This window comes from Carassius gibelio, chromosome B2, assembly GCF_023724105.1.
Source record: "Carassius gibelio isolate Cgi1373 ecotype wild population from Czech Republic chromosome B2, carGib1.2-hapl.c, whole genome shotgun sequence".
In the NCBI taxonomy this organism is placed as follows: domain Eukaryota; kingdom Metazoa; phylum Chordata; class Actinopteri; order Cypriniformes; family Cyprinidae; genus Carassius; species Carassius gibelio.
In genome coordinates, this window is record NC_068397.1 from 7235210 (window position 1) to 7250191 (window position 14982).

Genomic DNA, 14982 nt, shown 5'->3' on the forward strand with positions numbered 1-14982 from the left:
TGTGCAAATGTGATAATTTTTTTTTGTCCGTCATGGAGCGCTCAGTTTTTCCTGTGGTAAAATGCATTTGGCCAAAATCGCATTTAATAAAAGATGAAATGCTACTGTATGCACAGGCTATTTAAGTGTTGGCTATGTATTGGCTATGACTAGATGGCAAATGCCAGCCCTCTCTCTCAGGCGACGTCCCACATGTCTCAGCCAGTCAGACAGACATCCAATAAATAAAATATGAGCCTTTATAGACATAGTGTTTAGTAGTACTTATTCAAACAACAAGATATTTATTTACCCTTCGCAAAACTTTGTTCAGCTCAGCTGTTGTCTACTGTGCGGCTGCTGTGGAACTTCAGTTGATTCAATGAATATAGAGGGGGCGGAGATTTACACAAGCTCGTTTTAAGAACTTTCATTTGCTAAATATTTTTAAAACAGACAGACAGACGTAAAGGGTGACCAATAGCATTGATTAAAATAAATAAATAAATAAATAAAAAACACCACCAAAAAAGGGCACTTCGGAGTGTTGAGCCCTACCTGTGCACGTGCCTGGGTAGGTTTAGGGTTGGGGTAGGTGTAGACTTTAATAAAAACGCAATCTAATTGGTAGAAAATAATATATTTATTGTTGGTTTCCTGTAGCTGTATCCCTTCTAGCTACAACCGCGAATATAACACATAATTACTGTATTTGCAGTACTGTAAGGGTATGATTAGGGTTGTGGTAGGTGTAGACGTTAATAAACCATAACTTTACAGTAGCATTTTTCGTTGTGGAATTGTACTACCCACTGTTTTAGTGGGAGGTAGGAAAATCTGACAGCGTAGAACAAGCGTGATCCTCATCCTCAAAAACTACACATCCTTTGATCTAGTCCTGTAAGCTCTAAAAATGTTAAAACCACATTTAATATCCGGTTATCACTTAAACCCTTTCCCAGAAGGTCCACAACGCTCACTGTTCTGTTCCTCATATGGATAAAAAGACTGTTATGCTGATGAGCCTATTTACTATATTTAAAAAACACATGTTCTACTGTTTCAAAAACATCAGATTCATCACACATACCATTTTCATGCTTTCCCATTAAATCAAGTGTTGAATTTAGTCCCGTGTCCCGAAATCATTACTTCTTCCTTACTGTGTCTTCCATAAAACTATATTTACAATATTATAATACCAATACCTGTGCTACTATTATTTCCTATCTTTGTTGCCATATTCTTACTATTTTCCTGAGTTTATCTCATTTCTTCCAAAGATACCTTAAAACTCACTGATTCATTCCCTACCATCCCGATATGTGCCATGACCCAATCAGTCTGTACAGTAATGTATACATTTCTACTAGCAGGTCTATATATATATATATATATATATATATATATATATATATATATATATATATATATATATATATATATATCGTATATATATACTGTATATTTATGTATATATAATCTTTTGTGATAGTTGTGATATTTCAAATTGATTTCCATCATTTTAACAATTAGCAAGTATTATTCAATTCAATTCAAGTTTATTTGTATAGCGCTTTTTGCCATACAAATCATTGCAAAGCAACTTTACAGAAAATTAAGTTTCTACAATATTTAGTAGTAGCTTATAAGTGGTGACTGTTAGTTTATGTACATATGACAGGATTCTTCTGAAAAATTAATACAAGACGTAGTCAGCCAGACAATGAACATTATTTACAGCAATTATTATATGATGCAATAACACTTAGCAATATTTGTTAGTTCTGTTTGTTGATTCAGGGTTAGCATCATTTGAGGTCCTCTGAGGGGTCAGCATCATCTCTTCTCAGGTGTTCTGGTCCATTCTGAGAGGCTTTATTTGAATGCTTGGTGAAAGAGATTTTAACAGAGAGAGTGTGCCTGAACCCTGAACATTATCATAAAGGCTATTCCAGAGTTTGGGAGCCAAATGTGAAAAAGTTCTACCTCCTTTAGTGGACTTTGCTATCCTAGGAACTACCAAAGTCCAGGGTTTTATGACCTTAGGGAATATGATGGATTGTAACATGGTAGAAGGCTAGTTAGGTGCGCAGGAGCTAAACCATTAAGGGCCTTAAAGGTAAGTAATTATATTTTTTTAACTGATACAGAACTCAAAAGGTAGCGAGTGCAGAGACTGTAAAATTGGAGTAATGTGATCATATTTTCTTGACCTGGTAAGGACTCTAGCTGCTGCATTCTGCTTGTTTATTGAAGATGCAGGACAACCACCTAGAAGTGCATTACAATAGTCCAGTCTAGAGTCATGAATGCATGAACTAGCTTTTCTGCATCAGAAACAGGTAACATATTTCACAGCTTGTCAATGTTTCTAAGATGGAAGAATGCAGTTTTTCTGAGTATCATCAGCATAACAGTGGAAACTAATCCCATATTTTCTAATAATATTACCAAGGAGCAACATGTATATTGAAAATAGAAGGGGACCTAGGACAGATCCTTGTGGCACTCCAAATTTTATTGGTGATAAATGAGATGACTCCACATTTAAATAAACAAAATGGTAGCGATTGGACAGGTAGGATCTAAACCATCTTAGCGCCTAAGCTTGAATACCTGTATAGTTTTGTAATCAATCTATGAGTATGTCATGATCTATGGTGTCGAATGCAGCACTTATTATATTTAATTTCTTTTAGTAACAATACAGTGAACACTCCTAAATAAAAGTAAAAAAAACAAACAAACAAAAAAAAAAAACACACATTTTAAAGCATCCCTGTGAAAACAAACCTGGAAAGGGTATGAGCATTTGACAGAAAAATGAGAGACTCTTCAATTATTTATTCATGGGATATACTTTATATTAGACCACAAATTCTCAGTACATGTTTTTTTTTTTTTTTTTTTTTTTTTTTTTTTTTTATTGTTACAGTGAAATAGAAAGGGGAAAACAATCAGGAAAAAGAAAGCTCTTTGTGGATGTTCTTGGTATACTCATCAAAATACCAAGCATAACCTTTTTCTTCTGACATATGAATATGATATCATCATGAAGGAAAATGTACATCTCATTCCTTCAAATTGATGGATACAGATAATCCAGCCTTGTTATTTGAAATGGTTGTTTTGGTCTTTTTGAGTGGAATTCCCCCAAACCAAAAGTGCCTCCCATAATTTAAAACTCAGTAAAATTATTATTATTTTTTTATTTTTATTTTTATTTTTGCAGAATGCTGCTATTTAAATTTTAAGACTGTTGTATAAAGTTGTATAAACCTTAATAATTTTTTGTTTGTTTGTAGCACGAAGTTGAGTTCCAGTTTGATGTTATTTCAGTTGAGGTGAGCACAGTGCTAGAAACACTTACACCTGTTCAAACTTGGTAACTCCTTAAACTAATAAAAAAAATTGGGCATGAGAACTATTTATTTGGAAGAATCAGATAGAGCAGTCCAAGCTCCATTTGCAGATGATTTTGTTCATATTAATTTTCACTAAATCCCTGTTTTAATTATTATTATTATTAGGCACCTTAAAAAAAAAAGTAAAAAAAAAAACGTTTTTTGATCACCATTTTTTCTCTCTCTTTTATGGCTAGAATGAAATAAAAATTTTCTGAAATTGTGTTATACTACTGAAAATGTTTCTTGGAATTACAAAGTAGTAATCCAGTGGTTGGAAACTTCCTCTTATGTAATGACAGCAATTGTTTTGTGGTCATTAAGCACTGGCTTGTATATGAAACCAAAAGAAAAAGAAAATTTCTCAATATCTGGTCACACTGATGATGAAACTGCAAAAGGTATAGGGAAGTAGAGAGGATGTTAGTATATTAGTAGTTAGCCTGTTAAGCAATTACCAGATAATATACGCTTTAATGCTATACATATGTTTGAATATGGCAGTGATAGTTTAAAATAGAAAGAAAGGATAACCTGAATGATTACATCTTATTGCTGTATGTATTATGTATTAAACAAGCATGACTACAACAAGGTTTTGCTGAAGTGCATGGTCACCTTTAATAAAACAACAAGAAACAAATCAAGTTGACAAAAAAATAAATAGCATACATTATTGCATTAATAAATAATGTTTAAATACAATAAATAACTTACTAATAAATAATCATTGCTTTTTATAACACCTTAAAACGAAAAAGGAGACCGGCTTGTGACAACTGCTAGTTTGCTACTTTGACAAAATGTAGTTGAAAACACGATTTATTGTTATTGCTCGAAGGTTGAAACCCTTTAGGACTTTGCACAGCTGCAGTCGTTCTTGAAAAGATTTTTGATGATCCATGGGCGTCTGAAAAAAATACGAAATCATAAGTCAAACACAAGAGTATCACAGAGGCCAAAGGAATGCACGTAAAACATCAATAAATGATAACCTGCTTTACCTTGGCCGGAGAGTTGTCCATCGCAGAGACAGAGAAGCAGTTCTATTACAACATAAATAAGAAAAAGAAAGTGAAAAAGAGCCTTGCAATCAACAGTAATTATAGAAATCTGTTTGTGTTTACCTGCATGAGTTCATCAATGCTCTTAACTACAGATTTGGTGAGCTCTGAGTTGGAGTAGGCTCTAAATGTCTCCCGATAGTAGTGGAGATCTTCTAGAATTCTCTGTAGGCATTCATTCTACAAAGATATATGTCATTGTAGGTATCTCCGTATAACAGACAAAAGACAGTAATCTACAGAAGGATACACAGCCAACAAAGAAGAACTGGGAAAATGGATTATATATTTACCTCGTCAATATTTAGATCAGCACTGTGAGCGCAGTTGGAGTTCTGTTGGGTGGAAACAATATAATGTGTGACGTTTTGACTATGTTGAAATTCAGCAATCAAGAATGGACTATGATGAAGAAAGAATAAGTAATGTTTTTTTTTTTTTACAATGGCTACTTATTTTCATCAGAAAACTTACTGATCTTTATTAATAAAGGACTTTGAGGTAGCTGATTTCACTGGCTTCCATTGACAACATTTAATCAATATCATTTTAAATAAACTGATTTTATTTCCACAAACAAGACCCTATCATCAGCTGAACTTTTATATGTTATAGTTATTTTAAACAACAGTAATTTCAGTTTTTATTGTTATGATTGATAGTATTTACAGTCACACTTTATTTTAAGGTGTAATTGTTGCAGTGTAATTATACATGTAACTACTAGAATTATGCATAATTCATTGTTATTATAATATCAAGTACATGTGAATTGTGACAAAGACACCTTATATAATAAAAAGTTACCTCATTTACTTTTATTGTTTATTTTGTTATTAGTATATTTAGTAGTAGTACTATAACAGCGATAATATAAGTTTTGTTTTATGACCATTCAATATTTGTACTTTTTTATAAAAAAAATCTCAGGACCAATTAAACTAATGAAGGCAAAAAGATCCTTAAAATGAATAAAAGTGATGAATATTACTAAAACGCCTTCTTAAAATATTTTTTATGAATTGGCTGATATGTTTTTAGTTAAAATGGACATGCCATTCTACTGTAACTGTCCACTTATGTGCAATGACTATTTGCGCAATTAATATTTACGATGACTGCGATATAATGATTTCGTTACAGTTTCCCTGAATACTTAAACTCCATTAGGACAGCATCTTCATATCATTTTTAATGTGACGCTCTTCTCTTACCTGTGGTGTGCACGCAGAAACCGTTTGTGTCCTGATGTGCACCTCTGCGTTCTGCTGTGTGCAGTCAAACCCGCTGAACAAGTGGGCCTGTTAGCGGATAATCAACAGGCTATTAGACTTCAAACCACACCATTAGCGATTTTGTGTTGCTTTACCGAGTGACACTCACCATCTCGAGCACCGTTGACACGTTCCAGAGCAGAGAGCGCGCGAGGACGTTGCACGTTCCGGTGAGGCGCAGCGATGATTGACGCTCTCCGAGCGGACCGGCGATGCTGCATTGCCACAGCAAAGCAAAGCACAGAGTGCCGACGGCCAAATCTGTAACAAAATATCACATTTCACAACATATGATCGAAATAGGATACATCTTTCATTTAGTAGAAATAAAATAACTTGTAGAAATCGTTTGTAGATTCAAATCATAAATACTAATACTTACAAGTCCAGACCCTGGGGAGCATTGTTGCATTCAACTTTTGCAAATTCTAATGCTCAGGATCAGGATTTTTGCTTTATAAATCATTCGAAGATAAGGGAGTTTCCTTTTCAAAACTGGCTGTTAACTAAAATGAAAATAACCTGCTACCCATGTGTTTTGTAATTTCCGTGGTATTACACATGTTGAGCTCTGGAGTTTAGGACACACTTCTTGCATGCGTGGGAATTAACGCACGTTTCGATTTGTGTTCGAGTGTGTGCTCGGGATACGAATCTAGAACCTTTCTTTTTAGTAAAACCCCTTTCATCGCCATCAATTTCATGCATTTTTTTAGTTGCATTCTCGTTTACAGTCATAGTAAACATTTTGCAGAAACACGCAAAAATAAGGTTTAAAAGAAAGCTGGGCGTTTAAGAGATGTAAGGTCCTAGGAATTTTGTGGAATGTTATCATAGCCTAGTATTTAATGTAAAACGTCAGGAATATTGTCAATATTGTATTGGACCCTTAAAATGGAAGTTAATTGAGCCTATCTGTGAATGTTAAAATAGCATGCTCAATAATTAAGAGTGGCTGTAATGTGTTAAAATCATAAAATGACTGAAAACAATGATTCAAATAAATTTACTTAAACACGTTTTAGCAGAATAACTTTCCTTACACCATATAAAACTGCTTCTTCTTCTTCTTAAGAAAATAAGGAACAAGCCATAATTTTTATGGTAATTTTTAATCAACATTTTGTCCCATTTACTTTTTATTGCATTTAACTTGCATTAAACTGGAATATTCCTTTATTTGGACAATTAGAATGTCACATTTCATCTCCCTGGAAATGTGAACAATGATTTAAGCATGAAACTACAAGCTTTCCCAGTCTCATGCTTTTAAAATATTTCATCAAAAAAGAAAAAGAAAAAAAAGTGTTAACAGAGACTGACATCAAAACGTCACATGGCTTGCCCTTTTTTACACGTAACACATTGCTGTTCCTGGAAATACCTCACACACAGGGTTTAACCTGCGTATTGTACACTGCATTTTTAGAAACTAGATGGGCCCTTACATTCATAGTTTGTTACATTCATTTTATTTATTTTAAGTGTTATGTATTTATTTATTCCAATTCATATACATTCACATATTATTGGTTTTGTAGGCCACAATGTTGAACAAGAGTGGAATATCCACTAAAAACAACTTAACTGTTTTATTTTCCCTATTATTTGTAATCATTTGAGCAGACACATCATATCTCCTAAAAATGATGTAATAGGCAATAGGTTCAAGGGGAGAGAGCGGGAGTGCGGTGGTGACCTGTGTAATCTGGCCACAAAAGGGAAGTTGACAACTACTCAACTCTCAGTTCAGATATCATATGCTGATACTTCATGACAAAGTGCTATTTTCACTGAGGCACTAAATATTTTGTTCCACTTCTGTGTAGATCTTGGGTACAAAAACTAGATGAGTGAAATTAAAGAAAAAGAGGTACTTTTTTTACACATTTATTTTTATTTATTGCATTTTTTAATTTTAACAGGTTTCGTTTCTGGGACTGACCATATACAAACCACAATGACACTTGGTGTTGAGTGCTTCATCCCTTGTGACTCTGCTAAACAGTTAGAACTTGAAGGGATAGTTCACAGAAAGAAATATATTACCCCATGATTCACTCACCCTCAAACCATCCTACTTCAATATGACAAAATATGAAAAAAGTATTTTTCTTTTCCAGGTAAATACAATTGGAATCTTATATAAAAAAAAAATAAAAAATAAAAAAAAATTCCAAGCTTTATAATGGCAGTGAAGGGGTGCAGAGATTTCAAAGTCCAATAAAGTCTATTCACCCATCATAAAAATGCCCCACATGAATCTATGCTTTCTTGTAAGAAAAATGTCAATTTTTTTAATATTAGAAACAAACGTTTTTCTTTGCAAATCCTCATTTTGTTTGTATTCGTCACCTCTCACCAGAGCATATGCTACACCTGCGCCTTCTTAAATGCCACTCGAGTATGACATTTATAGCTGAAGCTAGAGATTAAGGTTTATAAAATATATTAGTAAAGTAGCATCAGTTCACTTCATGAGGCCTTTATTAACCCCAAGGGCTGTGTGGAGTAAATGTTTTGATGGACTTTGATGGATGAATGCACTTTTGAATTGAATAGAATATAAACTGCCATTATAAAGTTTGGACGAGCCAGTACATTTTAACATAACTGTTTGTCTGAAAGAAGAAAGTCATATACACCTGTGATGGCTTGAGGGTGAGTAAATCATGGGGGTAATTGTTTTTCTTTTTTTGGGTGGATGGGGGCAGGGGGGGGGGGGTGAACTATCCCTTTAATAACAACAGAACTCTAATTCCATTTCATTCTGGCCCATATGAAGTCATTTATTGTTTCATAATTTCCTTTTACAGTTCGGTGCACAAAGATATACATTTCAGTCATGTTGTGTCACTTGCATCTGTGAAACGGAAATGCCACATTTGGATGAAAAAGTAAGTAAAATAGACATTCCTAAAAGACCGACATTAACAGTTCATTGTGAACACAATTAATTACCACCACACCAGGCAGCTTCAAACAAATAACATCATCCTAATATTCACTTTTAGTTACATTTTAGGTAGGAGAGCTCCATACACAGCAGATCAGCCAGTGCAAACACTGCATCAGAGTAAAAATAGAGTAAACTTATTCATCCTGAAGGAGAGAGACTGCAAAAAGTTCATAAGTGAATCCAGCAATAATCTGCACAGAGAAGCAGTTTACTAACTGATAGATAGATCACCTAAAAACGAATGCATGGATGACTTTCTTTCCTCTGTGGAAATAAAAACGCTTCAAAATGGGGTCTAATATTGTTTTGCATCCCATTGACTTTCACTGTACGGGGAAAAACAGTTCAGAAATATTCTTTGCAAAACTTCATAAAGGTTTAAATTGACATGAGGTTGAGTAAATAATAATAATAATCATTTTTGGGTGAACTAGCCTTTAGCCTATAGAGTCGTTTCCTATAAGGCCCATTCACATTCAGTATCATGGAAACAGATATTTTGTACAGGAAAAGATCAGACCTTTCAATGAATCTTTCTGTATTTATACATTACGAAGGATCGACAAAGTGAGTGTGTAACCCTCAGCTAAGGTGTGGGCATGCATGAACACTTACAGCATGTATAATTAACATACATCCACACAAAGCTTGAAACAGACAAAAACACATCTGGTTTAAAATAAAAATAAAAATAAAATAAAAGGATCTGTAGGGAGTACACTGCTTTGTCATAGTGAAACACAAGAGGTTAGACCCTGTGGTGTTTGCCTCAAAAAGGAGAATCACAGCGACCGTGGCAAGCTGCTTTACCTTTGCTCACAGATTTCTCCATCATGTGCCTCTGCTGGCTATGTGCATGCCTGTTCAAAAACATGAAAGAAAAGACCTTTTTTTTTTTAGATGTGTACTCATCCCAACCTTAATGCAAGCTCTAATTGAAGCTGCGTTTTAAATGGGTCACGGCCTAACCTGGTTAGATCCTCCACATCTACCAGCATGGCATCCTGTTCCATGTGTAGTTCATCTCTCATGAGCAACAGCTGAACCAGCTCTTCATTCAGACCTGCAACGGTAATTACAAGTCAAATCAACAACTTTATTGCCATTTCTACAAAGACTTGTCTTTCTAGATGTTGCATCATATAACTACAAAAAAAAAAAAAAAAAAAAAAAAAAAAGTTCACCAATACAGTACAGTTAATACAGTGATACTGTGAAATATTATGACCATTTTAAAATCTGCTTTTATATAAAAATTCCCCATTTTAAAAATTTTCCTATAATGGAATTTTCAACTGTCATTAGGGTTACATGGTTTTTCAGAAATCATTCTTTCAAGAAACATTTCTTATGTTGAAAATATTAAGTAATTAATGTTCTTATTTTCAGAATTACATGGCAAATGTCTTTACTGTCGTCTTTGACAATTGTATATAAAATAATACTATTTAATATAAATTAAATAGTTACAATAATTAATGATAACATTCTTTAAAATACATGCGTGTATTTATTTTACATTTGTCTTTTTAGAATTGCATTATAGAAATGTTTTGAAACATTTTGACTGCCTGATCAATTTAATCTCAAACTTTTTTTTTTTTTTAAATAAACAAAATACAAACTCTGTGCTTATTTTGAATATTTCTGTCTGCTTTCTTTACCTTGTATCTGAGAGTGCAGGTCATTGGTGATGACCTGTAACTGACCGAGACTCATGTCCCTCAGGTCCACAGGCCTCAGATTCCTCTTCATTAGACTCTCGCTGATGTGTGGCAGATGCGGTAACTGTAACACAAGAACAAAGTTAAGTGAAGTGGAATGTATTGGGTTTTGTATTGTTAGCAAGCGCTCGGAGGTGAGGTTAAGGCCCTTCTGAACACTACAGCGAGGATAACCCAGCGCAGCACTCTTCTCGGACACTTGTGTGACTGACCAGGTCTGCCACGGGGGACCTGCGGTGTAGCTGTATCTGTCGCTCCACCTCCACCTGCATGCGGGCCATGGGACGGGCCAGCGCCAGAGCCACACGGGCCTCCTCCTGCAGCCGCCGCTGTAAGCGCCAGAATTCGGAATCCTCTGAGTTCAGGTCTTCCTCTCCTGTATCCCGGTCAGACAGAGAGGAACTCTGTTTGCTCTGTAGGGAGACAGAAACAAAAACTGCTTAAATTATTTTTTTTTTTTTTTTTTTTTTTTTTTTTTTTTTTTTTTTTTTAAAATCACAGTTCCCAAATCTAGAAGAACTTTGTTTAATGAATCATAAAATGGCTAGGCTTTATACCATAGGTGACAATGGGGTGTCCAAGCTGGTCTCTGTTCTGCTGTCTTCTGCATCACTGTCCCGGTCACTGCTGCTGTCATTCACAAAGCACATCTGTAGATTCACCCCATTCTGTAACCTATAGGGAGATATTTTTCAATTATCAATCTGTTGAACTTTTTATTTCATTGCTTTTCATTAGAATGCATTTTGACTAGTAATCTTTCCATGCTATTCCAGGGATAAGAGGTGTGAAGTATACTGTGAAGTATAACTATAAAATAAACACTTGAGATAGTCTTTACTGAAAAGAGAAAGAGTGAAAGTTCTATTTTTAGAGTTTGTGAACCACAGCGATGCACTTCCCACAGAAAGTTATGCATAAGACTTTTCTCTTCGGTTGCAGTAGAAGTTTGTGGTTAATAGTATTCTACGAAAACACTGGCTGTAAGCTTCAAGTGAAGCCTGTACATAGAAATGTCTTCAGTGTCAGAGTTCACTTCTGTAGACTGGAATGAACCTTGGTTCTGTGGGATCTCTTGTACAGATAAGGGTATATGCGGTGGAAAATTACTCTGTGAAACATGCTGTGGAGTGTAGTATGGGAAAATACTGTATGCACCTAAACTGTAATGCTTCTTGGACTTTCCTTTAGCTTTCTAGGAACCTTGTTGAAACGAGCTGCAATACAAGAAACAGAAGCAGCAACTACACTAACAAACATGGCCAGTCCATGGCTTTGTATTGCAATAAAGTTATAATATAAAATAAGTAATAAACGGTAAGAGGTTTCGGTCTTTATTAAGAACTAAAAAAAATTATATACAGTAACTATGCTAATAAATGTTTAGGAAAGATTAAATATAAAGCACTTTACCAGGCATGCGTGTGTGTTATGTTGGTCTATTTGCTTTACTTTCAGTTTAAAAGGCAGAACAAAGATGAATAAAAATAATCCTGAAAATGGTGTAGCATTCACTTTTAGCTTGGACCACACACACGGGTAACACAAAGTAAATATTTAAAAAGATGATTTACCGGTGTTTTTAATTTTGCACTTCATTGCATAGTTTTTTTTTAGGGTTAATGGAAAGGTTTATTAAACTAGGGGATAGTATAAACAATGGCATAAGTGACAACTACAAACCCTGATCTCGTAAGGAGCAGATTCCTACAGAAACATTTTGAATATTTGTTGTTGATGCTCTACAACATTTTTGCCTCTCTACATTAGCACCGCCTATATTCCACCCAGTGTTATTCTTGAGAAAATGCGTCAAGTCGACAGACACCATTTCTTCCTCCCCAAAGTGCTCCAAACATTAAACACGGCAGACTAAAATAGATTTTTTTTTGTGTGTGTCAAACATTTTTTAATCAAACAGTGGAAACAAAGCAGACTCGGATGTCAAGTGAAAAATGGAGCTGACTACTCAAGTTAATATGAATTATATGCTGAAAACAAATTGTATGTTTGATATGCAAAGATTAACACATTTGAACTCTAAAATAAAATTTCACATTTTTGTTTTTATTTGATCGGTTTGGCATAAGATTTTTTAAATGTTGAGAAACAACTGCATTTATTGAATCAAAAATACTGTAAAAAAAAAAAAAAAAAAAAGTAAGATTTAAATAGTACAACTTAACCTGTTTTTATTTCATTTATAATTTTTATGAATAAATTATTTATGTGATGGCAGAGCGGAACTTTCAGTTTTTGATACTTAATACTTGTGGAAACTGTTATACAATTAAAAAAAAAAAAACTTGACAGACGATTGTTATAAAAGACTTCCATTTTAAACAAGTGCTATTCTTTTAAATTTAATATCTATCAAAAAGTCCTGAATTGGGTTTTTAAATCATGACTTTTTATTTATTATTATTAATACAGTTATTAATGGCAGATAACCAAATCAGCACGTCAAAATGACTTCTGAATGATCATGTGACATTGACAACTGGAGTAACGGATGATGGGAATTCAGCTTTTCCATTATAGAGTAAACACACATACATATAGAAAACCGAAAATGATCATTCTAAATAGCAATAATATTTCTCAATATTCCAGATTTTGTTTTTAAAGTAAATGTAGCCTTGGGGAGCATGAGACTATTACACACTTTTGACCAGTTGTGTACACAGTGACATACCAGTCGATCAGAAAAAAAAAAATTAAATTCCACATTACATAAGACACACCACTGAGCCACTGAACAAGCACACACACTGACCGTGAGGACAGGCAGTTTTTGCTGCAGCCAGTAAAGGTGACCAGTCCGTCGTCATAGAAACTGCCAAGGGCCAGCTTCTGCCTAATGGATTCCCTCTCATTCCTCTGGGCCTGATGAAAACACAGTTTACTTCAATAAATGAAGAGAATGCCCAGCATGTAGGCCACAGAAGACCTCACATCCAGAAATATTAGAGGTGGCATTTTAAAATCGATGTCATGCACTTACATATAGCTATGGCTACTCAATGCTCGTGACCGTTTAAATAACGTGCTGGATTTCAAGGGCATGAGGGTTTTGCTGTGGGAAAGAGAGCGTGAATTGGAGTGTAGGATCTAAATTCAGATTCTGCACCTAGCCAAAATCACTGCAGGTGGGGGGGGGGGGGGGGGACCCCAGGCAGTACATGTGAAGGAAGAGCTCAGGCCTCAAACATATCCACACAATACAAGAATGTTTTGATTACACTCCAGCTTTTATTTTTTCCTTCTTTACATTTTGAAAACATTATAGGAATCACTTTTGATATTTTCTGAATATGTAAGACACATTAAAGAGCATCATTAAAGCCAGATAAGTTTGAAAAAAAAAAAAAATTATATTTCCAGTTTGAACTGAACACTAGCCAAAAGAATGTTCTGTTAGATGGAGAATGTTCTTTTAGATGGGTATATACAGAACAGCATGACTACAGCATGATGCTATATTGGCAAGAATAACATGTCCTCTCAGATCTCCATATTACATGTGGATCATTGCCATGGCAACAGTTGCCTTCTGATGCGGAACGACCAAAAAAAAAAAAAAAAAAAAAAAAAAAAAAACACAAAACACACCCCCTTCCACTCAATACCGTACTTATAAAGGCTTACTATTGCGAAACCCAATAGCTTTCCCTTCTTAGATCGCTGGAAGTTTAATTTGTCTCAGGTTGCAGTTCCAATGAGATTAACGTTTACATAAAGGGAAGCACAGTAGGAGAGGCGGATTCATGATGCACTCAAATTACAGAGGCAATTGAAAAGCCGCAATCGCGCTTCTTGTGATGCAAAATTAACAATCTGTAAACCAGGTTTCCAGTACAATCTGAAAAACCGTAAGAGCTAGAAAAAAAAAAAAAAAAAAAGCTTTCATTAGTGGAAGAGGTTGCCACTTCAAGCAAATGGAGCCATCTATTAAAAAAAAAAAAAAAAAAAAAAAACCTTGTGTGCAATGGTTTGAATTAGTTCCAATTCAAGCAGCACCTTTTTTCAGTTATTGTTGAACTAAATCAAAGCATTAACACAGCGTGTAACTATTTTAATAACAAATTTAAAGAAATCTGAAAACCACCTCACAAGAAACTGCTTCGTAAATGTGCAAAAAAAAAAAAAAAAAAAAAAAAAAAAACCCCACACACACGCCACAACACCAATGCTACACAAAACAGATTGACCCATCTTACCTGGTAAACACATTTCTCCTGGTGCACCATCTTTCAGCACATTGTATAGTGCAGCAGCCAAGCCCTACTGCAGTGTCTGAGCTACACCCTTGAGATCAGCATCACACGAAAGGAGGGGGAGGGTGCAAGCAAGCATGCGGAGGAGGAGCACAAGCATCTCACAATAAAACGCATGCTCCAAAAAGAGGCATTGTACTAGATCAGGGTTTTGGGATCAGTTTCACTCTAGATATTCCAATCTCATATCAAACCATTACCGCTCTGTGACATGTCCTCTATCAGCACACACCTTACAGGGTTCCATTTAACACACTACTTAATCACCTTAGATTTAAAATAACAACAAGAGATAAAG

At 34.8% G+C, this 14982-nt stretch overlaps 1 protein-coding gene across 1 annotated transcript; it reads right to left on the reverse strand.

Moving 5' to 3' along the window:
- Nucleotides 1-8482: 8482 nt before the first annotated feature.
- Nucleotides 8483-14780, reverse strand: LOC127950990 (schwannomin-interacting protein 1-like). Its single transcript, XM_052548535.1, has 7 exons — nt 14628-14780; nt 13184-13293; nt 10965-11082; nt 10620-10820; nt 10348-10471; nt 9653-9746; nt 8483-9543 (listed from the first exon to the last, which is right to left on the reverse strand). Exons 1-7 carry the CDS (start codon nt 14655-14657, stop codon nt 9453-9455), a joined length of 768 nt encoding a protein of 255 aa, XP_052404495.1. The 5' UTR covers nt 14658-14780; the 3' UTR covers nt 8483-9452.
- Between the last annotated feature and the right edge of the window lie 202 nt (nt 14781-14982).